The sequence below is a fragment of the Neolamprologus multifasciatus genome, chromosome 23 (genome assembly GCF_963576455.1).
Source record: "Neolamprologus multifasciatus chromosome 23, fNeoMul1.2, whole genome shotgun sequence".
In the NCBI taxonomy this organism is placed as follows: domain Eukaryota; kingdom Metazoa; phylum Chordata; class Actinopteri; order Cichliformes; family Cichlidae; genus Neolamprologus; species Neolamprologus multifasciatus.
Window position 1 is genome coordinate 15,940,161 of NC_140460.1, and position 26,912 is coordinate 15,967,072.

A 26,912-nucleotide genomic window follows, 5' to 3' on the forward strand; every position below is an offset into this window, starting at 1 on the left:
TGTGGGTGCTGTTGGTGGGCGTGGCTTCTGTTTTCAGAACTCATACTCTGTGCCTGAAAAATGGGTGTTTGGAGATGTCTGAAGCCTGAACTTAAATTACATGTACAATCGGTTTATCTGCAACCTAAAAACAGAAAACACATATAAGATGATATTACTGCAATTATTGACATTTTCAGAGTATTATGGAGGTGTGTACTCAGTTTTTTCATGTACTTAATCAGCACACTTTCATATACTGATTATATTTGTGTTGGATACAGTGATCTGTGATGGTGAATGGGATCCAGACTTAAACAGGGCCTATGAAACTGTTATAAGGTGCCATCTTAATGTTATAATTAACACAGTAAACAAATGCCAAATATTTAGGTGTAATAAGTGGTTTGAACTGATGCTTTTATAAAGGCCATATGGCTCATATATGTGGATACAGTGACCAAAATAAATTAATAAATAACAATCTTTATTAAACAGTCACCACTTCTTTTTGACAGGCAACTTGTGTTTATTTGGTAGTACAATCATTTATGCAACAAAATGTTAGAAAGAAAATGTAAAACCAAGTTGTTTGTAGTATAACATGTGAAGCTGTGACTCCTCTATATTAAGCCCAGCAGTCCTAATTAGGAGGCTGTAAAGGATTACCACCAGTTTACCCTCTGCTCTAAAGTCAAAAAGAGTGAGATTAATGTGCTGTATTTGGTAAGCGAGCTCGGTGATTTAAAATAGATAAAAAATGTTCGGTTAATGGTTGATGAAGTTAATTGATAACCTTTCTGTTTACCATCATTCCTCTTAATTCCAGCTGGTTTCAGTTTATTTTAGTTTAACGACCATTTCCCATCTTTCCTCCCACAGAATCATTAAAAACACATTTCAAAACTCACTTTACTTAACACTGTATAGCTGAATCAGTTCAACCTGATATGAAAAAGGAAAAAACAAAATCTCTCAGACATACTATATAACTTGCAAAATACCTGACTTATTGTGCAGAAAGAATTCTGGTTTTACATAAGTGTGGCTTTAAAAAAATGACTGTCTGGGTTTGATTGTTTGCTAAAAGTAGATTTTTAAAAGACAAACATTCTGCAAACCCAGAAATTCTGACATATTTGTTACTCCTCAGCTGTGAATAAATGAACATCAGACTCAAAATCTGCAAAAATTGTAAAATACCAAAGGCTTGAAGTGGTTTCAGAGTCATCAGCTGACTGAGGGAGCGATAAGAGACAAAAAAAAAAAATTAAAAAAAATTAAAGCTGCAAGCAGCGTTAAGAGGGCCCTGAGCTACGCCCAACACCTACACCCAGCATTTCTAATCTGATGTCACATTCATGGAATTCATACGTAGAACCACCAGGTAAAATTTCATCTCGTTCAATGATGATTATAGTCTTCTCACTAGGTGGCGCTCTAACCATTACTGACAAATTGCATATCAAATATTTTTGAGCTTGACTCTCGACTCATGCCTGTGAAGTTTGGGAGAGACGGGACATTGTGTTTTTGAGTGACAGCAGATTACTGCTTTTTGGCGAGTGATTTGAAACTCCACGTGCCACCATGACCACTCCATTTCCCTGAACATAAAAATCTTCGCAATTTAACATCACAAAGGTCTTTAGATTCCATAAACTGGAGATCAGGTCGTTCTGATGAAATCCCTGGGAGGAGTTTGTCAAAGTACGAGGCCTGATAAGAGTTGAAAAGGATGCCAAAATTACACATTAATTTTAAAATGGCTGACTTCCTGTTGGATTTGGAATATTGCTCCAAGAGACTTTTTTGCACATTTTGATATCTTACATAAGCTTACCAGGCGTGGAAATGGCAAAATTAGAGCCAAAATGTCAACTTCACTTCCAAATGGCAGACTTCCTGTTGGGTTTGCGTCAATGGGCCCATTGACCTTTTTTTAGAGTCTGCTTGATACATATGCGTGCCAGATTTCATACATGTAGCTGAAACTATGTATTCGTAGGGCTTCATTTAACAAGTCATAGGTGGCGCTCCAGAGCCATTTTCCAATGCTCATATGTAAAACCATTAAAATACAAAAATTTTCACCAGACCTGACACATGTGCAAAATTTCATGTGTTTTTGAGCATGTTTAGGCCCTCAAAAGGCGCTTGTCTTGCCTGAATAATGATAAGAAGAAATGGAGCAGATAGAATAGGGCCTGTGGTTTATGTGGTTTATGTTTTTGAACCCATTTTGCAGAGGGATTGAAAAATGTATTGATAGCAATGTTGAATATTATTACACAGGAAAAAAAACAACTAATTATAATTATACATGTAAAATAATTATTTTACATGTAGTTACATGTAGTGACGCCTCTGCCTTTCTAAATAGAGGGACAATAGCTGCGTGTGTATATGTAAACATGTAAAACCTGAAGATAGTCAGATTAACAGTATTTTGTCTCTATCTGCTATTCTGCAATTCATCTCATGTAAACAATAACATGGCGCACAGCGTGACGTGAAAAAAAGGCACATACCTTTGACGTTGCGTGACGAACTCTGTAATCCTCGTCCACACATAAATGCAAAAAAGGAGTTTTAAAAAATCTCAGTTTTCGGTGATTCCAAACGCCGTTTACGTGTGGATGAAACAGCTGCGTTTTCGACTTATTGTAAAAGAGTTAGTAGTTTATTTTCTTACTACCTGTAATTTATTGCAGATTACTTGTATTTGCTTAATTGTTTACTAAATGTTTGAGGTGTGAAATAAACCGCAATGGAGCAAAATATGGGTGTGTGTGGTTGGAGGATGTGTTCGTGTGTGCGTGTGCCCATGCGCGCGCAAGGGGGGCGGAAACATTTTTCTTGTAAAACAAAGGGGGGCCCAGCAAAAAAAGTTTGGGAACCTCTGAAGTAAAGTAAGAGAGATATTTGTCTGTGGTAATCTGATCATATAATATATCTTGTTTTGATTTTACAGATTGCTTACAGCTGCTGCTTTGCCAAGTGAATTTCTTATACCCACGTGTTTCCTTTCCCTTTAACTTTAATGATGCGTTTACATAATGGGAGCAGAAGCCGGAAGAATGCACTCTCCCTATAAACAACGATAAAACAGTAAGTTCTTTCTAAAGGTTTTGCTTGAACTTGCTTTAACTTGCTTGTACGTGCGCTTTTATACTAATTAAACACACCTTTGAAAACTTATAGTACATATACTTATAGTACTTTGCAGTGATTTTATACGGGGTGGGATGCTATTGCTATTGCTAGTGCAATTTCCAGCCTACGTGCTTTGACCTACGTGCTGCCTCTTCGCTGATTTTCCTGTTTCACAAAAACAACAAATAGATGGAGGAATGGAGGAAATGAAGGCTTGTGAAATGGGTCTAACTCGTCTGCCGTTTTTGTCGGCAAAATTATCCACACACACCGCCGTGCTATGAAGTCTGGGATATGTTGGGACATGAAGGATACTGTTAAATCCTCCAATTCTTTTGATCTTTGGGCTGAAGGAAGGACAATACTCGGTGTATAAATGCTCAATCAACAATTATTTTATTACACACAATTCAACACTTTTGAGCATAAACCATCCGGATGGGGACACAGCAAATCTCCAAATGGTGGCGGGTTACTCAACCTCTTATAGCCTCTGTTGGCCCCCACCTAGTCGTAAAAACCTAAGTGACGGCCTGTTTTGTCTCCTCCTGATGAGATGGGGCAGAAAACCTCTCCGGTATGCTCTCTTCTCTTCTAATCAGACAAATAAGGCCATGACTCTCTGAAAACAGTATTTCTTATAACTCAGCAGTATAGTGCATCATAAAACAATATCATTCATTCACAATAAATCAGCAGTCTAATGTAAAACAAATCAGTTTAATAAATCTAATAGTTATCACCTCTTCAGGAGAATAATGCAAACTAAAACTCTTAATAATCTCACAATCTTTAATTAGGGGTATAACATGGCATAAGATAATATAATAATCTCACAATTCTATGAATATGATCGCACATTAGTTTTTAGTGCCTCTCTGTATTCATGTGCATCTCCACCACGTTTGTTCTTGGGGTTTTTTGGAATTATGTTTGAAGAGAAGCAGCAGAGGATACAAACTCACCAAGTTTCACAGAGTACGTTTGCTCTGCCAAATAAGATCTGAACCACTGCAGTGCGATACTCCTAACACTCACTAACTGCTCTAAACAGGAAATTAAAATTTTCAGATCCACAGTATCAAAGGCAGCAGTTAGGGGGAGGGATAGCTCAGTAGGTAGAGTGGTGGCCCCATGACCAGAAGGCCAGGGGTTCGAATCCACTGAACGACTACCCTGAGGTACCCCTGAGCAAGATACCGTCCCTACACAGCCATTGGGCGCTTGCTCCCTGGGCGCCCAATGGCTGCCCAGTGCCCACTGCTTCGCTTAGTGAATGGGTTAAATGCAGAGCGGAATTTCCCCATGGGGGAAATATTTTTATTATTATTAAATCTAAAAGCACGATAATAACACAGTCACCCGAGTCAGTTGCTAAAAACAGATCATTAAAAACTCTTAAAAGGGCACATTCTGTACTATGTAAAGCTTTAAAACCAGATTGAAAAACTTCTAGAATACAGTGTTCTTCTAAAAAGGACATTACAAACATACAAGTTTCATTTATATAATTTTTCAAGGGATCTTATATCTGTTTCACTCATACAAGTTTCACACAAGACAGATACAAACTTTATAAGATTTAAATATGTCTTTTCCATATGGGACACCAGAGAACTCCCGACACCCGACGAGTAACATACCAACGATTTGTCACGTCCTGAGGCATCCCATGGGAAAGCAAAACATAACCTTCCGCGTTCCTATGATACAGTATGCCCCCAATTGTAGATGGAGTCCCATAGAATGTAGTTGTAGATAATATTACATCTGTAAGATGATTATGAGTATTTTTTTCTCTAATGGTTAAAATTTTATTTCTAAAGAAATTAGTATAGCGCTTTACTTAGTCCCTAAGGACCCCAAAGCACTTTACACTACATTCAGTCATTCACCCATTCACACACTGGTGATGTCAAACTATATTGTAGCCATAGCTGCCCTGGGGCGCACTGACAGAGGCAAGTGACAGTATACAGAAGTAAAATTATTAACAAGACAGTCTGGGACAAAGCAACAAGCTTTAGTTAGACTCTCTTTCTACTTTTGAATCATGTCTTAAAACCTAACTGTTCAGAACTACGTACCCTTCATAATTATTTGGTCCTAGTCTACTGTTACTTTGATTAGTGTTCTGCCCTCCCTGTACATTGATGCCCAGTTTGGCAGATAGATAAACAGTTCTTCAAAAGGAGAGGCAAAGGCTTCCAGTTCTCATTGCAGGGTTTATTTGTCTCCCTAATGAAGGCACTGTCAGGGCTCGCAAAATCGCTAGCCCGACGTCCCGGGGCTAGCGCTTTTTCCAGTCGGGCTACCAAAATCTATCTCTGCCCTGCCCGTCGGGCTATCATAGAAAGGAAAAATATATGTTAATGCTTTTGCATTCTTTCGGAAATGTAGCTGGGTAATTATGTCATTGGCATCGGTGAGCCAGAATTTGCGCTTGTTTTTTGCTTTCACTTTGCAATCGCGCGAACTGTGTATAGAGAGCGACAGTACTGATTGGTGAGTGACGATAATTTGCGCACCAATTCCTCTGATATTGTCTTATCAGTCGTTAGCTTACTATGCAAACATGACAAGTGAAATCTCCCGCAGCAAGCTTAAACATATGAGAGGTTGATCGCGCAGAGAATCGCTGAGCGTTACGTGAGTGCGTGTGTAAAAGCAGCAGGATATATATTTTAGTTCTGCTGAGCCAAATAAGACAGGTCAGCGTGAAGAAGTGACAGCCAAAGAAAAGCTTACCACAAAACGGAAAAGTTATGACAAATCAGACTATAAGGCAAAAATAAAGTGCAGCTTTATGGTTTCATGGACAAAGGAATTTCTGTGGCTGCAATATGACAAGCTAAATAACCAGGGCTGCACATAAGTGGTCTGCAGGTGCGCATTTGCTGTCAAAATAAAAAGAGTGCACAAGATAAGAAGTGTGTTTGCGTAAATAAGATTTTCTGGAGGAGGACAGACATTTGTTTAGAACTCTTAAAGATGTCGAAGAAGCTCCTTTAAACAATTACTTTGGTGTGCGCGTTGCAACTTCTTATCTGGTGTGTGTCTTTTATTTTGACAGCGAATGCGTGCACCCGTGTAAATAACATAATGTTCTGCCGGGTGTGTTGTTGGTTTTCCCTCGATTTCTGAGTCGACAAGCGCCTTTGTTACTGGGAACAGTAATTTTAAGAAAGGCCCCCATTAGAACCCATGAGAAATGCAAGAAATGCATTATTGCTCAGTCTGCAATATCTTTCCCGGAACAAACACCAATTGCAAATAACATACTAAAAATAAACCTGAAAAATCTGTTTAGAACAGCGTACTATGTTGCAAAGAGTAAACTACCACTGGCAAAATTTAGCAGTCTTGGCAAACTTAAAAAAAAAAGCAAATGGCCTAGATCTTGGTTCCAGTTGCCTCTTACCCGTGACTTCAGTGGAAATTTCAAATTCAGGATCTGACACAGACTGATTCATGTCCTACACAGTTCTTACAAGTTCATAGAAATGTCTGTTCAATTAGAACCAAGTATTTGAGTTGATGATTATAATTTTTATACAATGTTGTAATTTGTGTTTCAACAATTTTTTGATTAATGTTTTGTTTCCATTACAATATTATACTTTAATGTATAATATTGTAAAGGAAACAAAACAGGAAACAAAACATCAATCAAAAAATTTCTCTTTTTTATTCGGGCTACTTAAATTTATTTTGGGCTACCAAAAACTGAAGAGTCCCTGCCCAAAGGGCTACCAGGGATTTTGAAATTTTGCGAGCCCTGAAATTGTATGTAACCATGAATAATGTGTTGCCATGTCCACCAGGAGAGACTGGACAGTATAGATGTAAAACAAATATTCCAGCAGTTTATCTCAGTTAACGAGAGAAGGCATGTGTTTGGCTCCTTCACATAGTGGACATTGAGTTGTTGTGTGGGACATCAGTAGTCCATGTCTGTTGCTGTAGTTCATGTTTAGAATAAAAAATCCCAGCTCACTGATTTGATCGGGGCAGTAGTGCCTAAAATATTGCATAATCTTGCTGAGAGATCTTTTACTTTGTGGTAATCTTAGATGAGTGTTTTATGGACAAAAAACACCAGGTCATTCAGTGTTCCCTTAGTGCTAATGTATCAGAGATATTGGTGTAGTATAACTGAAGTAATGTTGTTATGTCCTTAAAATCATATTCTTTTATTGTCATGACTTTATTTGAAGCTATTTTTATTTTTGTATGATACCTTTACCTGAAGTAAACTTAAGTCTAAAACACTTAGTCAGTCATTTGTTTAATAGTAATTTAACATTATATAATTCACATATAAAACTATGAATTGTAATTTTAAATGTTTTAAAAGCATGTAGAATAGCATATGTAGGCAAGTATATTTCTCCTTTTTTTTTTATCAAGAAGCAAAGATGAAAAGGAAAACAAAAAAGAAACACGGAAGGGTTCGGTGGTTGAATCATCCGTCCCCACCAATGCCAAAACCAAATCTACGCCCTTGGTACGGAGTGTGGTTTGAATAAATGAATGAATGAATTGAATTAATGGTGCACACTTTCTATATAATATGCATGTTAAACTTTAGATTTGGGGTGAAATATCAAGTCTTTTCAAGTAAACCGGTTCAATTCGAATTCAAGTCCCGGGTCATTGGTGTAAAAGTCCAAGTCAAGTCACAATCTTAGAACATTTTTTTCAAGTCAAGTCTAAAGTCATAAAATTAATGACTCGAGTCTGACTCGAGTCCAAGTCATGTGACTCGTGTCCACACCTCTGCCACTTCCTGCTTTGTATTGACACCCCTTGTCTCATGTGCATTTTGTTCAGTTTGCTTCTCCTCTGTCATTATGTTTAATTTATTCCTGCTCTGCTCCCTTGTGTTTTCACTTTCCTTATTACCCATTGTTTATATACAATATATACAATATACAGATTGTATATATACAATGTCTCAGTGTTCCCTTGTCCCTCGGTGGAACCCCTGCTCAACTCTCCTCGCGTTTCCCAGGTTTTGTGGTTTCCTAGTGTTTTTCCCATTTAGGTTATTGTTGCATTCATTTTTTGTGAAGTGAAGACACCACATCTTTGGCATAACAAAGCTACTATGACAGCATAAAAAATTTACAAATAAAGACAGCCAAGACAAACACAGAGGAGCTGGAGGGGCCAAGCCAAAAACCGACACATCTTGCTTTGCTACTAATAAAGGCAGCCAGATGCCAAGAAAATTGCAGCTTCAACTCCTGAGATTACTACAATGCACAAAGCCCTCCAAAATGACAAGATAGTGATTTAAAGAGGGGCGTGTGTTTATGGTACCAAGACCTTGATTTCAATTTAAACTCAAATACCAAGATTTTTCTTCATTGCTTTTTTAAAAAAAAAAATATTTAAAATATTTTTAATTGTATTTTACTTTTATTGAGATTTGAAAGTTTAATGCTTAAATTTTTATGGAATATATATTTTTTAAATAATTATATTTTAATTTGTAAGGGAATCTGTGTGTCAAATTCCCTTACAAAAAGAACTAGTCCACTTTCTTCTATGTCTCATGTGGTGAGTGGGCAGAGTATCTGTTTATAATATGTCCTTGCATGGAGGGTTGTGGGGCTAGGTAGAGCAAAGAACAAAGAGCAACATACATCAGCCTGGGTACATCAGGTGGAACTACTGTTAGTAAACTCAGTGTTTAGTTTTATTTAACCTTATTTTATTTATTGTTTTTCATTTTTTAAATGTTTTTCATAGATTTATTTGCAGTATCTTGCTTTGCTGTGTTTACATCTCGTTTCTCATTGTTCTTCTTTAAACCCATGTGTCTGGATGTTTTAATTCATATAGGAGCCATGGCCTCAGATATTGTGGAGGTAGCTGCTCTGGGTCGACCTTTCACTTTAGGGATGCTCTACGATGCCCGGAGAGACAGACTTATCCCAGGTAAGATGTGACTTGTGATTTGTTGTGGTTCAAACTGCCACCAACCCAGATTTTGTTTTTTGTTAGTTTTTTTTGTGTGTTGATTTCAGGAGGGGGTACATTGCATTCACAGTTGTTGATTGAAAAACTGCGATTTAAGAAAGTCAACACAGTAAATTACTCTAATGAATATGATAAATATGTTCAACAGATTTTTTTTCATTTTATTCATCAGCACAAAGCAAAAACAAACATAATCACATACATTTAAAGTCATTTTTAAATGACAGTTACTAAAATGCAGTGCGGTCGCATTACTATTTTTCAACAAACAGACGGTTGAAGCTGTGTTCAGCTTACCGCATCTTATATCAGTTGCACAGAAGTAGCTGACTAAGTAAGTAATCTGGACGCTACAGCTTTAAGCAGCTGCGCGCACTCCCATGGACGGCAGTCACTTTCTGGTACACAAATCACATTTTGGCACAACCCCCTTGAGCTAGGGGGAAAACAATTGCATGAGTGCTGCTGTTTGACTGAGGAAGAATATAGTAGTCGTGGTAAGCCAATCACATAACCACTTCAAGATGACAAAGCAACAAGGTGATATTTACCAGTTTTTAAATTGTGTTGATAGGCCACGTAAAACCAGAGTCATGATAAACAATTAATACACCTGTTTTTTCCTCAATATTTTCATCACATTTGTTAAGGACAACGCTAGCAAGCACTCTCTGCTTATGACCAAAAAATTTAAAAAACAAAAAAACACCCGTTCGTGTTGGTGGAAAAATGTCGATTGTTGGTTGTTTAGGGAAGAGGGGGAAGTTTTAGGAGTGACGGTGAGAGAGAGGGTGAGAGAAAGAGAGAGAGAGAGAAAGCAGAAAAAGAGAGAGAGCAAGTTTTGAGATGTTGAGAGATTTGTGACGTTTAGCGTGTTTAGAGTGTGTAGTTCATGTGTTGTCTTGTGTAATTAGTGTGTAGTGTTGTGGATAGTTTTGTGTTGTGTGTCAGAACAATGATGTTACTGCTGTCTCCAGGTAGAAAACAGGAGTGATACACCTGCTGCTGTCAGACCTGCAGATAGGACTGGGCGATATATCGCCCAGTCCTATCTGCAGGGTTTTTAAATATAGTTTTTAAATATATCGATATATTTTTATATGAGATGTGACAATATCGTTTATATCGATATAGACTATGTTACATTAAAATTATACTTGCGGAACTGCAAGTTTGCCTCTCTTTCGTCCACTTTTGTCTCTACGCTGCGTTACTCCGCCTCGCCTCTCCTTCACTGAACACAACTCCCCCTCCCCCATCGCTTCACCTGCAGGCGACGGCAGCTATCACAGAGGAGCTGGTCGGTAAAAAGAAAACATTTGGAGATTACTATTTTAGTGCTGTCAGCGTGACTTTAAGGCCATAACTGCATTAACGGGGCAAATCTCTATTAACGAGTTACTGCGATCACCCTGTGCGTGGGGCTGGACGGCGTCAACGTGTTAACGAGCTAACCGGGCTAACGCGTTGACGCCTAAAATCCTTTCATTTTCTCAAAAAATGACAGTGCGCCTTATGTATGAATTCTGGATACTGACCGCAAACCGATTTTATGTGGTACACGGCGCTCAAAAACCTTTCAAAAATGTTTTGGTACGACTTTGGTAAGCTACAAAGCTGCACCGCTTGATGGATTGTTGGAGTATTACGGCTATCGGGAAGCTTCGCGGAGTGATATGTACTCTGCTTCAACATAATATTACCGTACTGTGTGTGTATAAGGACCACAAATAGCACCTGTTCAGAGACACGGTTACAAAGAGGATTTCAAACTCCAGGCTGTCAGTCACGCAGTAGAAGTTGGGAGTAGTAATACACCTGCACTTTTTTTGCCCCCCCCCCCCCCCCCCCCCACCCCCTCACCCCCCTCACCCCCTCACCCCACCCCACACCTCCCACCCCACACCTCCCAGACATTGAGGAAACAGGACCTCCAGACTAGGTGTCTTTTGTCTCTTCGAGAACTCTGGGAAGTAGCTTGGGGAGTGTGAACCTTAAGGTGTGAAGCAGTTGTGTACTGAGGCTAGACTAATTTTATAAATCTGACAATATCTCAGCTTGCTGCGATGCATGCAATTTATTTTGAAAACGGCACAAGTGGGAATTTCTTCCGAATGGGTAATGTCGGCATGTTCACAAGCGTTTTATTTAATTTAACTAGTTTTCTTTCCAGGGTTGATGCGATCATTTTATTTAAAAATCGGGATTTCGCAATGTTGAACTAAGGCAAACCTGTCTAGACAAATGGTAGGGGGTGGGGTGTAGTAAGGTTGATGGTGGGAAACAGGACCTCCAGACTAGGTGTCTTTTGTCTCTTCGAGAACTCTGGGAAGTAGCTTGGGGAGTGTGAACCTTAAGGTGTGAAGCAGTTGTGTACTGAGGCTAGACTAATTTTATAAACCTGACAATATCTCAGCTTGCTGCGATACATGCAATTTATTTTGAAAACGGCACAAGTGGGAATTTCTTCCGAATGGGTAATGTCGGCATGTTCACAAGCGTTTTATTTAATTTAACTAGTTTTCTTTCCAGGGTTGATGCGATCATTTTATTTAAAAATCGGGATTTCGCAATGTTGAACTAAGGCAAACCTGTCTAGACAAATGGTAGGGGGGAGGGTGGGGTGTAGTAAGGTTGATGGTGGGAAACAGGACCTCCAGACTAGGTGTCTTTTGTCTCTTCGAGAACTCTGGGAAGTATCATGGGAGTGTGAACTTAAGGTGTGAAGCAGTTGTGTACTGGCATTGTTCCTGGAGAAGGTATTTAACCGAGACCTATGCGAAGCTCAGGGTGAACTCACCATTCGTCGCGACAACATTACTTTCTTTGAGACCATCAAAACTATCATCGTTCTTTATAACATGGACATCTTAAGCGGTAAGTAAAACAAAACCTATTATTGTATTTTTAAAAGTGTTATGTTAACATATTATAGGATATTCAAACTATCTTTTTCCTAAAACAAAAGCTTAATTTTCAGGAGTTCGGGAGAACGGCACAGCACCCTTTTCTTTAGAAACGGGGGATTTTAAAGATGGAACAACATCTCTAACAGGCACAAGGTGTGTACAGAATTACGCGATTTTTAATCGTATGTATGTTTTAAGGTTGCGATTGTTTTAAATTATATAATAACAGAGTTTTTCTTTGATTTGTTCCAGGGTTAACAAACTGAGCAGGAAAACATTCAGACACCGCGACCACAGAGCCAATCCTTACAAAAGGTATGTATACAACGGGGTGTATAATTGTGTATTTAAAAAACAGCAAATGGGTTTAAACAATTCCAAATGTTCTAAAACCGACCGTTTTACACATACAGAGCCACGCCAGAGAACCTTATGTGCGGAGAACCAGGGCCGTCAGGAATAACGCACACTACAAGGTATATATATATAAATTAGATAAAAAGAGATAGAGAGGGAGACACGCTTATTCTGTTTGAAATGGGTGCTTGTATAAATGTTTTAACACATATCTATCTTCACAGACTGCAGCACAGTACCCCTCCACATAATGATCAGGACACCGTACTCCAGACGTTTTTGGAATGTTTAAGCAGTATCGACCTCCCAGAACAACAAAAACCTGGACCTTTGTGCAACAGTGGAGAATCAGAAGCGATCTTCATCAGCGGTCCTGCAACACCCCCGAGTGAGTGCTTGCCTCGTGATTTCTCTGATGTTTTTGAATACAGTATATCAGATTTCGATCTTGTTCATATACCCACCCCACCAGAATGTGTCAGAAATAGCATTGATTCACACGTAGATTTTGAAGACGACGGTATAACAGACTCTCAAATATCAGCGGCGTATGATGCTTACATGAAGGTTTCAGACGCTCAACCTGTTGAACAGAGTCATATAGCTTCATTAGTTGATAAATTATGTTTGATTGAAGCTAGACTCAATCAATACCACCAAGAAGCACAGATACAAAACCAACAGTTTATCAAATTCATAAAAAAAGTGTGTAGTACATTAGACATCATCTGCAGCAAAATTTCAAGTCCCTGACTTTTAAAATCCAGACCATGGACCCTCCAAATAAATTATTTAAACATAATAACGGAACCTCCAGTCCTGTTAGATGTTTTGACTTAGAGGCTTTTATGCAGTGGGCTGAAGAAACAGATAACAAATTAGACAATTTTATAGCTAGACTTAATAGTGTGCCTGCATCAGCCTCATCTGATACACATCCTCGTCAGACTGTTCCTACGCCTGCTATTGCTGATGGGTCTATTGTTGTTGTTAATAATAGTGGTAGTACATCAGGTGATGCTCGGACCACTGTTGTTACTGATGCTAACCGTATTGCTGCTGCTGCTGCTGCTGTTATTGAGTCTGTTACCGCTTCTACTAGTACTACAGACGCACATGCGTGTCCGGGCACCGCTGCAACACCACACACCCCCTCAGTCATTGTAAATTTCTCACAAAGTGATACTATCGTGATTGAGCCCGTTGTGCAATCTGGATCTGGCAGGCGCTCCCAGCCACACATTAGAGAGATACCTAATTTTAATGCTCGCGAATTGCGTGAGCGCCTTGATTTTAGGGGTATAAGTCTTGATCATCCAGAACAAGTACCTGCGCGAGTGCGCGAGTGCTTAGCCAATGTGGTAGACCGAGCTGTGGCTGGATCTCAACAGGGCAGCGTTCTAAACGTAGTCCTGCGTGGCCCCTCGCTGGCTTCAGATGTTCAGGCTGTTTTAAACGCTGATGATCGGTATGATCCAGAGCTGTTTCTCGATCGAATTGCACAAGTTATGCAGAGTAATGATGAATCTATCGGTGATGATGAATTAGAGTTTATTGTCACGGTAGCTCAGAACAGTAGTGGTGGGGCTCGCTTAAGACTGGCACAAATCCCTTATGATGAGATTCTCTCAAAGAAAGGCAGACATTTATACACACCAAACAACACACACAACAATTTGTGCTTCTCCCTATGTATAGCACATTCATTAAACTCATCAGCCTCTGAGCTAGAAAAACTCGCTACAGCTAAACGGATGCATGCTGAAGTAGGTCTATGCGACAAGCAGCAAGTATCATTCACAGATGTCAGTAAATTTGAGAAGCACTTCAACATTAAGATTGTAATCTATTACCACACAGAAGGGCGTAAACGCCTGGAATGTTTTTTCACACATGAAGAGCCAAACACAAACACGTTGATGATGTATCTCCATAATCAACATTACCACATGATTTTAAACCCAACCGCTTTTCTTGGTGCATCCTATGTGTGTAATTTCTGTTACAGTACATATAATTCACCATTACATCATTCCTGTAAACATAGATGTAACACATGTTATACACTCTGTCAACACCACAGGGGTCCCACAGTGAAATGCAGCGACTGTAACCGCATCTGCAAATCACAACACTGTTACCAGCAACACAAATTACCAGAATTAAAACACAACATGATCCCCTGTGATAATATGAAACATTGCATGCACTGTGGCACCACATATAAAGAATCCAAGAAATCGCCACACAGATGTGCCCAGCCTAGATGCGAGCACTGCCGCGAGCCTAAATTAACCGGAGACTCCGACCATCAGTGTTTCATACAGCCTGTTGAAAAACAGAAGCCTACCGATAAATACATTTTATATGATTTCGAGACTAGGTACCACAACGGTAAACACGAGGCTAACTTTGTGTGTGCGTCTGATCTGAAGGGCAATAAGTTCACATTTAACACATTAAAGTGTGTGGAGGCGTTTGTGCAACATTACAGACGCCCAAGGTTTCGTGGGTACACTTTCATAGCACATAATGCATCTGGCTTTGACAACTACATACTCCTCGAGTACTTTGTCAGACAGTGCATAACACCTAGTGTCATAATGAGCGGCAGCCGTGTGATTTTGATGTATGACAGGGACTATGACCAGCGATGGATTGATTCGTTCAGCTTTTTGCCCATGGGCCTTGCCAAAATACCCTCTGCTTTAGGTTTTCAAGACCTGCAGAAGGGCCATTTCCCACACAGGTTTAATACGAGGGATAATGAGCATTATGTGGGCCCGTACCCAGACCCCTCCTTCTACGGCTATGAGTACATGTCTGAAAGCGATAAGGTGCGATTCATGGAATGGTACCAGGTTGCCTCACAGAATCCCTTTGATTTTCAGGCTGAACTCAGGCGTTACTGTGTTAACGATGTTGATGTCCTGCGTAAAGCATGCAGCATTTATCGTGACACGTTACTGGGTTGTACACAAGTTGATCCATTCATGTATACCACCTTGGCTGCATTTAGTATGGGTGTGTATAAAACGCTGTTTCTGCCTAGAGACACGCTCGCTCTCACGTATGACGGGGCATACGTTGAGCAGAATAAGACGTTTTCTAACGTCTCTATCGAATGGCTTCAATACGTGTCCCATACCACCAACAAAGTGGTAAAACATGCTCTCAGAGGAGGCGAACAGAGGGTTGGACCGTATTTTGTGGACGGTTTTGACCCCACAAGTAATACAGCTTATGAATTTGCAGGATGTTTTCACCACGGCTGTGTTAAATGTTACCCCGAGAGCGAAGTTAATCCTGTCAGCAAAGCATCCTATGGACTGCTGCATCGCATGTTTTGTGACAAAGTTGATGCACTGAGATCACAACACAGTGTGAGCGTAATAGTGATGTGGGAATGTGAATGGGCTGGCTTGAAGCAGACAGACCCTACAGTTGTGGCTTTCATGCACACATACAGAAAGCCAGAACGCATGAATCCCCGAGACGCTCTTTTTGGAGGTCGCACAAATGCTATAAAGCTGTACCACAAGACTGGTTGTGATGAAAAAATATTTTACTACGACTTCACCAGTCTCTATCCCACAGTGCAGTCTAAAAAAGACTATCCTGTAGGACACCCTCAAGTCATTTACACCAACTTTGACAAGCTAGAAAATTATTTCGGCTTTGTTAAATGCACAGTGCTCCCCCCTAAGGGTCTTTTTCACCCCGTCCTTCCCTACAGGTGCCACGGAAAACTGATGTTTCCACTCTGCAGCATGTGTGCTGAAGACCAAAACCAGCATACTGCATGTGGGCACAGGGACAGTGAGCGGGTATTGAAAGGCACTTGGGTCTCATTTGAGCTTGAAAAAGCTGTTGAGAAGGGATACAAGGTTCTTGCTATTGATGAGGTGTGGCATTTCCCCAATAAGACCGACACATTGTTTAAAGACTATGTGAAAGCCTTCCTAAAACTCAAACAGGAGGCCTCGGGGTATCCTGAACACGTCAAGACACCTGACGAACAGAAGAAGTACATAGACGAGTATTATGAGAAGGAGGGAATAATGTTAGACCCATCCAAGATTTGTGTAAATAAAGCTGTTCGTAACTGTAACAAGCTGTTGCTAAACTCGTTATGGGGTCGTTTCAGCATGAGGTCAAATATGGCATCATCTGAGCTCATTACAGACCCTTCCAGATTTAGCCAGCTAATGTTTAGCGACCAGTACGACGTGCGTCAGTTTTGTTTCATCTCTGACGACGTCGCAATGGTGCAGTGGCGGCATGCTGATGGTAGAGCTTCCCGTGTTAAGGACGTTAATGTTTTTGTCGGGGCCATGACCACTGCACACGCCAGACTCATGCTGTATGATTTGCTAGACAACTTGCAGCAGCGCGTGCTGTATTGTGACACGGACAGTGTCATTTTCACGGCACGCCCTGGCGAGTGGATGCCTCCTCTAGGTCCGTTTCTGGGGGATCTCACAAGCGAATTAGACTGTGGAGAGGGTGGTGTGGAGGATTACATAGCGGAATTTGTTTCCGGTGGGCCAAAATGCTACGCGTATCACACATCGTTGGGCAAGACCCAGGTCAAATGTAAAGGCGTGACACTGAACGCACTAAACTCAAAAGTTGTCACCCATGAATCCTTGAAAGGTTTAGTCCACAAGTTTGTAACCAATCAGACATCAGACGCACACCTAGTTGCCGTGTCTGATAGCATCAGACGCGATAAAAAGAAGCTTCATTTGAAGAATAAAACCATTGTGAAAAAAGTTAAAGTTGTTTACAATAAGCGCCGTGTGCTCCCAGACTATACAACCGTACCTTATGGATTTTAAATTAGAACAGGGGTTTGACGCCCGGTTGCAGCACCCGTTCAGTATGGTGGTCAGCGGTCCCAGTAACTGCGGCAAGACTTTTTTTGTTAAAAGCATAATTGAAAATTCTTCCCGGATTATATCATGCAGCATTGACAATATTGTATATATATACTCATGCTGGCAGCCATTATATGACCAGCTTCTTAAGATAAGAGGCATAAACTTTGTTAACGGTATACCCGAATCTCTTGCTGATGACACCCTTCTTCCTGCAGAAAAGAACAATTTGTTAATTATAGACGATGTAATGAACGATGCAGCTAACAATTTAGAAGTTCAAAATGTGTTCACAAAGTATGTGCATCATAGGAATTTGAGTTGTATATATCTAGTTCAGAATTTGTTTATTCAAGGAAAATCCAGTAGAACCATTTCCTTGAACACTAACTATCTAATATTGTTTAAAAATCCGAGAGATAAATATCAGGTTATGCTTTTAGGTAGGCAAATGTTTCCGGGTAATACTAAATATTTTATAGAAGCGTTTAATGATGCCACATCCACAACATACGGGTATCTTTTAATAGACTATAAAGCTAAGACCCCGGACTATTTAAGACTCAGAACAAATTTACTATCAGAGCGTCCGGTTGTTTACATTCCAAAACAAAAATCAGCAAAGAGGTGAAAGGATGTCATCACGCATGCGGAGGAATCTGTCTCTGTTGGAGATGATATACAGGGCTCCTCCTACTCTACGCAGAGTTATTATTAGTAATTCAAACTTAGATTTTATCAATGCGCTGTGTGAGATAGCCTTTAATGTATTGCATGGTAACATACCACTGACCAATCAGCAGTACAAACAGCTGAAAAAGAAAAAATCAATAATCAGACTGATTGCAGACAAAAAAATAAAAACTTTGAAAAAGAGAAAGACAATCAACCAATCTGGAGGGTTTTTACTGCCGCTATTAGGGGCTGCAATCCCTTTCATAACCAGTCTGATAGCAAACAGGTGAAAATGGAACATGTGCAAAAGATGTTTTTGGTACCCCAACACCAGTTGGACTTAATAAAGCAACACCAGCAGCAGCAGCAGCAGCAAACAGACAGCATCAGACAACAGTCTCAGAACGAGTTGGACAAGGAGATGTTACAAGTGTTACAAGATTCTGACATAGATGTGTATGAGAAGGCTAAAAAATACAGCGATATTCTCCAAAGATACCTTACCCTTGTGAGACAAGGTGCCCGTGAAAAGAATGTATTGTCTTTATCATTACCTGAACAATTTAACAGGGATGTGCAACCCCAGTCGACGGACACATCGCCTGTTCATGGTGATGCAGGGGTGAGGGATCTTGTTGCGGAGAATGTTTTAACATACATACCTAAAAGGTGTAGGAGGAATGCAGAACTTATTCTATCAGCGGTGAGCCGTTCGCCACACTTGATCTCTTACAACGACAAAGGCGAAATTATTGTTGATAAACACACCATCCCTGGTTCACACATTTATGATCTAATTAAAGGCGTCACAACCACACACACACCCTCTGAGGGTTTGAGACCTATCGGCTGGACAGAGTTTTTAAAAGCTGTCTCAGATTTAAACGTACCGTTATCAGCCATATCTAACACAGGCATACGTAAGACCGTCGCCATGTATAAAACCGATCACACACTGTCTGAAGACCCTGGTTTTTTAAAACACACACCAAAAAAGATCACCCCTGGTGGACCGCTGCGACATAGTACACTAAAAAAAATAAAGAATAAAAAAAACAAATTAAAGGGGGGTCCTGTAGAGTGGTTGGATTTTTGAATTCAGGTTTTTTCTTATTGCACCTGAAATTGTTTTTCTGCTAAAAATATTTGCTGTTTGGTGTTTTTTCTACTGTAATGTTTTTTTCACTTATTGCTGCTAAATTGTTTTGTTTTGTTTTATTTTATTACTGTTAAATATATTATGTCTTTATTATTGTTAAATATATGTTTTTCTTTTTTATTACGGCTTAATGTTTGATTTCTTTTATTTATGTTTAAACAATGTATGTTGTAAATCTATATATTTATATACGAGATTTGATAATAAATACCATTGACTCGATTATCATGCTCTCATGTTGTTTTTATTATTCTCATTAGTACATGTCAGTATCCGCATTGCACACACACGTAATCACTGCATACAGCAACAGGTTGTATGTTGTTGACAAATCGACACACCATAGCATCATTACAAATTAAATCAGACCCATACATGTTAAGCACACGCTCATAAGATACACCATTTTGCACATGATATAAAAAAAATACACAATGTTGACCGCATGTGATGGAGAAGTCGTTCTGCACTTGTTTTCCTGAATATAAAACAGTGGAACAGTTTTTTAGAAGAAACATCTTTATTGCTGGGGGAAAACTGTCTAACGAGTGACCAAAACTATCAAAAAAATAACCGCGTCTGTCTCTCGAAATATAAACAGCAAGCCAATGTTCCCCGGGCATCGTAGAAGGGTGGGTGTTTACAATACTCATAGCAGGGAGTCTTTGAAGCCGTTCAGTGGTTAGCTGATCATAGGCTAACACGCCTAGGAAATGTGTGTTTTTATTGATAATGCTGCCGATCACGGCTGATAGTTCTATAGTGTTCATGACCGTTTTTGTCTCAATAGTAGTCCAAGAGCACCTGTCTCATGTTAGATATTTCAATGACTGAATCAAATACCGAATAACACAAGAGGTTCACTGTACGGGGTAGTGGATTTCTGAAACGGGTTTCCAATCTCACGTTCCCAGTTTTAATTAACGACACATTCCCTGAATGTCCTTCGTCAGCTTCCAGATTGAAACAGAATAAAGTGTAGCCGTTACCAAAGTCCGCACGCGTAATAGCTAAAGATCTATCCTTTAAATGTCTTCCTGTGGTTTGTATCAGCTGGTAAAATTCTCTGGTATAGTGTTTTCTCTGGAAATTGGGCTGGAATGGTTTAGCAGGATAAGCCTGACTATCAGCATATAAAGACATAAATTCTATATCGCAGTTTTCAAAATGAAATGGATTACGCTGGTATGACCCAGTGTATGCTTCATTGTCTATAAATGCAATGATCACAAATTTAGGTATCCTACCCATAAATAAATTGTCATTTGTTGATATTCTAGCCCCTGCAGGTATGGAGAAGGTCTTTAAAGACACTCTGTCTACCGTGTATTTTGCGTTTGCATGGTGCAATGCCTTGCTGTGTGCAAGTCTGACGGTCGGTGATACACTAACTTTCTTGACAAAGAGACTGGCTGAGACAATTTTAACTCTGTATGCATTGGCATCCGCTGTCATGAGAGCAAATTCGTCTTTAGAGCGCACAAATTTCAGTGACAGGTCGATTCCATTAAGTAACAGTTTTTCTTGAAAAAACAGGTCTGCATGTACTGGTGCAATCAATTCAACAATACTGCTATTTGCTGTGTAGCCACCTCTGGTCACCAGGCCCTGGTTCTCTCCTTCTATAGATGTGTCATTCATGTGTGATGATGTATCCTTACAGAATAACCCGGTGCTGAACTGTGTGTCTAAAGTGTCCTTATTATAATTGATAAGACATTCTATCACACCTCTGTATGGATATGTGTTGGATGATTGACTAATGAGGCGGTCTCCCAAATTAACATCAACTTGACTAAATATGCTGCATCCAGGATAATTAATAAATCCTACATTAGCGTCCCTAGCCAGGTTTGAGCCATCAGCGTTTGTGATTCTCACACGTGTGTAGATATATGAGTCATTTAGATCCAGGTAATCTTCACCGGACGATGAGATGTAAAACTCGATCGGCCCTCCATCAGTGATTGCAGATACAGGTGGGATTTCGATAAATGTACTTTTCTCAATGCTAGTCTGTGTGTAGGGAACAGTAAACAGGTCCAGCTCTGTTTTTACACATTCTCCAGAATGACTGTGTAACAGTGCCATTTAGAATATGTCAAACTCTGCAGTTTTAGAACGACTGGTTCTGGGTCTTTTCACTCTGCGTGACGGTGTCCGTTTGCTAGCTCTCCTGCTAGGTTTTGTGGTTTTACGCTTTTTAGACAACGGTTGCCCTGGGGGTGGGGTCTTAGATGGTCTGGGCGTATACACATACAATCCGCTACCGTCCTGCTTAGTGGTTGAGGGTCTGGTTATGTTGGTTATGACATCAGACACTATGCCCGATGCGGCTGTTTTTAGGTGTGGTTTGACTATGCTAACTCCTTTTTTAAACAGTGGTACAGCAAATCTAAACAAGCTGCGGAACAAACCACCCAGCCCTGACCCATATTGCGTACTGGTCCCAACATACCCTCCGAGCTCTCCACCAGCCTGTGATAAGTAGTATTTTACATATTTTGAGTCATCAGTGTTGTAGACGGCCATCCTTTTTTTCAAAAATGGTGGGTTATCGGTCGGAAGTGTAACTTGACAAACACCTTGCCGTATAAAAAGGGTATGTGTTGATTTCGATCGTCTTTCAAATCAATTTCTATGTCGTCGATCAATGTCTTTGACACAGGTGTGTAGTGTGGGCTGTCAAATTGTAGAATAGGCAAGCGGCGGTCATCGTCCGTGATATTTATAGCTCTTAATAGCCTCGCGTGGGCGTCACCCACAAGCTGGTAATCAACGATATCTGCATAAATAAAGATGTTATATTTTCCCCCGTATATGTCTGCGGGGTGCGGGGCATATGTGTTTTTATAATGAAGTACAAACGGCTCTCCTGTTTCGAATCCTAGGATTTCCGCCAGTCTCCCTCTAAATGTGAGAATAGTGCCCCTAGGTCCCATAACACAGGCATGGTTAGTAACTGTGTTGTATTGCATTTTAAGGTCTCCAGTGGTTTGGTACTGCTGACATTTAAAATTAAATTCTTTTATTATCTGTTCCACAGATGCATAATGACCCACAGACAGTTCGATCATGGTTACGGCGATGGTTCCATCTTTGACTGGGTCATGAATTTCCACTTGCGAATCTGATTGTGGAAAAGACATCCATATGCGTGGGTACTGTATCTCTATAACAGCAACCTCATACGGCTGATCCAAAACGATAGGTTTTGCTAGCTTTGTTCTAAAATTAGATATCTTATTACCCGGGTAAACATGCGCCGAAGCATTCGAGAAGAGGCTTACATAGAAGCCTGCATTGTTGTTGTTCTTTTTATTCATGCTTTCTCCGTCTATGCTCAGTGTTGAATGAATGTGTGTAGAGCTGCGTCATCTGAGTTAATTACGCCTCAACGATGTCTTTTTCTGGAATCCACGAATTAAAGCTGTCGGGCCATCCTAGCCATTTCACTAGCACATGCTTTTTCCGACCCACTTTTTTTCTAGCCAATATGTTTTCAATTTTAAATGTTTTGTTTTCATCAACAACCACACGTTGTATCTCAGGCTCATAAAATGACCCTTTCAATACCTCTCCAGCTAGATCCGCTAGTCTGTACACTGGGGGCTGTCTCCCTATACGTTCCTTGACTGTGAAAATCTCATCGGTGTAGGTCTGCTCGTATCCTTTTCGAAACTTTCCTCTCAGTTTTGATATTCGTACAGTGTCGCCAATATTAAATTTAAAGCACAGTTCCCTCTGAGGCCTCGTTTTGTACAGCGCGTTAAACACCGACTTCTCATTATCCTTATTCACCTCTGCCGGAGCCATTTGGATAGATCTGTGATAAGCATTGTTATATGCTTGTGTGAGATCTGGTATGACATCTACATATCTCCGGGAGTTGGCTGATGTTAAGTACTTCCACATTCTACCCTTGAAGCTACGATTGAATCTCTCGACAATACTGCATTTAACCTCGCTAGCTGTTGAGAAATGTTTGATATTATATCGCTCCATTAGGTGTTTAAAGGTTGTATTATAAAACTCTTTGCCTTCATCTGTTTGTAGTTTCACAGGGATCCTACCCTCACTAAGTATATCCTCAAAAGCAGCTGATACAACATTCGCTGTCTTGTTTGTTAGGCATCTAACCCATGCGTATTTTGAGAATACATCTATACATGTTAGCAGATATCTCACATTATCATTATCTGACACATATTCACACATGTCAACCAGATCGGCTTGAAACTGTTTGTCGATCCCTGTCACCAATACTCTATTTCTGGGGAAATGGATCCTCACAGGTTTATGGAGTGTGTAAGTGTCGTCTTGTTCTAAATAATGTTTGACCTGAGATATTGGAGGTGTTACACCTGATGCCTCCCCTGCCGCTATACGTAGCTTATTTAAACTGGCCAACCCCGCAGGATGGGCTGGATCATGATATATTTTATGCAATGTGCTTTCCATGACTGTGCAAACCACAAATGACTAAGAAGTTGGTGTTAACACGTCTTTTTATTTAATTTTCACACAGACACAATCACAGACAATGGATACTTGAACAGCACACATTAAACCAGGTGTCTCCCACCCCAGTAGTTTCCAATCATGCGGAGCATGGCTGGTTTAACACGTCGGGCGCAAGTACTTGCTTCTAGCAGGTCCACAATGTTGTCATTAATGGCGCATACTATATTTCGCTCTGATCTCAGTTCACACATGAGGTGTTCTGCAACTCTGCGGATTTGTGTTCCAGTCCCATCTGTGGTGTTTGAGCGTACAAACAGCTGGATGGCTGGGATGAATCGGTCAGTCTTGAGCCTTATCATCACATCGTCATAGTAGGTGTCGAAGAAATACTCAGACAATTCCTGCAAGCAGCTGTGTTGCACCTGACTGGGGTGGCCTGTTTGGCATCCGTAACATGTCTCTTGTAGAAACTCATTCAGCGCCAACATCAACAGGTGGAGAGTTGCGAGTTTGATGTCGATTACAGTTTCCTCCCACAGGTCTGATATGAGGGGGTCCTGCGAGCATGATGGTGAGGGTGGTGGAGTCTGGGGGGTCGGGATTAGCAGCCCTATTGATGGTGACTCTGACAGGTCCCACGACGGCGAGTCATTCTCTGTAAAATGAAAACCACAAGCTCTTAATTTGTCACATAGATACACACGCAACCCCACACACACCCCTCACATTAAACCTACCAGTTTATTGTTTAGTTGTCGGAAGGTCTTATGATTTTAGGTTTGCACAGGGTAGCAGGCAAACCAGTCTTCGGACAACTCGCCAGATCGTCAAAAACAAGGCGTTTTCTAATACTCTCGTACGCAGTGTTGAGTCTGTCCCTCTTGATCGCGTCGTCAATCTGGCTAAACAGACGCGACAAACCTCTCCAGTCGCACCACTGTATAAAAAACAAGTCCTTAAACCATCTTGTGCGCTCTTCAAGGTTTAGAGGGTAAGGATTTAACCTCCAGTTTTCAAGCCCTCTGGAAGCAATAAGACTATCCCTGTCATCACATGCACTGAGAAAAATAAAGTCTTCAGGGTTGCGATTGAAACGATCAGCCTCAACCCTGTAAAGCTCAGGGCCTGATGCACTGTTCCACTGGGAAACATACAGCACCTCTGGGAAGCCCACATTGTCCAGGTCCGCACACACTACGGTCCGGAAGAGCTTCCAGTTTTTGGTAGAGATGCTTTGGGGTTCCCCCCAAAACAATCCCTCGCCACAATCTACACTAAGCACAACTGTCCCTTCGGTATATTTAATGGTATACACATACCCTTCAGCGCCGCGATATTCTAACTTAAATACAGTCCCATCTACGGCATTTTCACAGCGTTGCTTTTTACGTTGAGGACCCCGGCTGCATACTCCTGTAGACATACCTAGAGCGGCTGTGGCATGGGCGATGTCCTGGCTGGGTGTCATGGTTGATACAGATGGTATTCTGTGCTCCTTAGGTCGGTGAGTCGTTGGGGTCCTTAGCGCGATGTGTCTGTGCTCCTTAGGCCGTGGCGGTGATGGTCTTAGAATGTGAAAGGATCACTTTTATACCTATATAACCTAAGCCATCCCACTAGGAGGAGTCGATACCGCCCAGAGGGTGTGTTTTCACACCTGAACGCGCATGCGCCGAGCACATCTGAACGCGCATGCGCACACGCACGAATCCGACCAAACGGGGTGGGAGGTGTGGGGTGGGGGGTGAGGGGGGTGGGGGGGGGGGGGGGGGGGGGGGGGGGGGGCAAAAAAAGTGCAGGTGTATTACTACTGTTGGGAAATCTGTCTGTCTTTGTTATTATGCTCAGCGTCTGTTAGTTTACATTTTGACTGCACAATTGTGAGCTTTTTGTTATGCACAAAAACAGCATTGTTTTATTTTATTTATGGAGCATTATTATTTAATAAATGCTGATAATTTATTTCTGAGTAATTATTTCTTGTACAGCTACGCTGTATGTTAATAAAAGTGTGTGACATCTGGGACACAGCTTTGACTAAGAACTCTCTTTTTGTTCTTACTTTATGGCTTTAAAAAATATCGAGATATACATCATATATCGCCATCCAGCTAAAGAATATCGAGATATGAATTTTGGGTCATGTCGCCCAGTCCTACCTGCAGGTATCAGGCTGTGATGTTCTCCTTTATAGTGGACAGACATTTTTTTTTTTTTTGGAGTGGCACAAATAATTTGTGTGGCATCTTATTGAATGCAGAACACCTGATGGTTATATAAATAGTTTGAAATGGTTATAAAAAAGAGTAACAGGTAAATGGCTGCAAATAACTTGTTTGCAAAACTTGTGCATATGACTTTAAAATTCACAATTTATACTTGCATTTAAGGTTATGAAATATGATTCAATGAACATGTTTGTGGTTGTTACAGTGATATTATCATTTTTCTACTTGGATTTTATGTTTTTTGTCTGATTTTAGATCAAATGTGTTAATACAGTGTGGGGATCATATCATTGTATATCATTTTATGTCATGTTGATTCTTTTTTTATCTTTTTTATTAAGCTTTGAGCAGTGGCATTTGATTAAACATTTATTCCATTTATTAAACATACAGTTTTGATCATGATATTACACACATTGCATTTGTGCTCATAATAGAGTTAGGCATACAGTCTAATGAAGGTTGAAAGCTTCGTTCAGCGTTATGTCTGAACTGATATATTGGTGAAATGACTTGAATGCTGTGAATGAAGGCCTAACATGCTTACATACACATAAACATGAGTATAATTTCTAGGGTAAAGGTGAAAAACATCTTGCTTTGACTGTGCTTGGCAACTAGCACTACAGGAAACATCTGGGGGGGCCAGACAACCATATAGGGAAAAATGCTGTTAAACACGGAAACTTGTTGAACTGTCATTAATTATAACCTATATATGTGATGTTTTGTCTAACGCGAGAAGGGGCGTTAACCCTGACATAATAAAACCATGCTGAAAGTATGTTTTGATAGGAAATCGGTGTTGGCAATCTAAAGCTGTGTATCTTTCCACACATGTGTTTAATAAAATCATTGTTTTGACGTACTTGGACCAGAGGTCGTTTGTCTCTCACCTCAATCACGAATCAGGACAACAGTATGTCAAAATGAAAACATAACTGTAAATTCAGACACGTGAGGTTGTGCTGTAAAGAATGATACCAAAAAAGGCAAAGTAAATAGTTTTTAAAGGTGAAAAGAAGAGGGAAAATTAAAAGTAACGCAATAGTTACTTTTCAAGTAATTAATTACTTTTAGAATCTGGTAACTCAGTTATTAACTCAGTTGCTTTTTT

The 26,912-nt window shown here is 40.3% G+C and overlaps 3 protein-coding genes across 3 annotated transcripts in view; 2 read left to right on the forward strand and 1 right to left on the reverse strand.

The window, feature by feature from the left end:
• s100p (S100 calcium binding protein P) overlaps nt 1–26,912 on the reverse strand; it is a 320,093-nt gene that overhangs the window by 178,635 nt on the left and 114,546 nt on the right. The gene's annotated exons all lie outside the window — the stretch shown is intronic.
• LOC146491287 (neoverrucotoxin subunit beta-like) overlaps nt 2,343–26,912 on the forward strand; it is a 31,244-nt gene continuing 6,674 nt past the window's right edge. The window contains 2 exon segments of the mRNA XM_085150779.1: nt 2,343–3,090; nt 8,986–9,081. Of these exon segments, the coding sequence (XP_085006905.1) occupies nt 8,991–9,081 (91 nt within the window). The 5' untranslated portion in view covers nt 2,343–3,090; nt 8,986–8,990.
• LOC146491288 (uncharacterized) lies at nt 12,377–25,092 on the forward strand. Its single transcript, XM_085150132.1, has 3 exons — nt 12,377–12,508; nt 12,614–17,058; nt 25,068–25,092. Exons 2-3 carry the CDS (start codon nt 13,160–13,162, stop codon nt 25,090–25,092), a joined length of 3,924 nt encoding a protein of 1,307 aa, XP_085006258.1. The 5' UTR covers nt 12,377–12,508; nt 12,614–13,159.

Coding starts and splice junctions, on each gene's coding strand:
- LOC146491288 (XM_085150132.1), top strand. CDS start 13,160: ATGGACCCTCCAAATAAATTATTTAAACATAATAACGGAACCTCCAGT. Junction 17,059..25,067: donor TTGAAAGGTTTAGTCCACAA/GTTTGTAACCAA, acceptor TGTGCTCCTTAG/GTCGGTGAGTCGTTGGGGTC.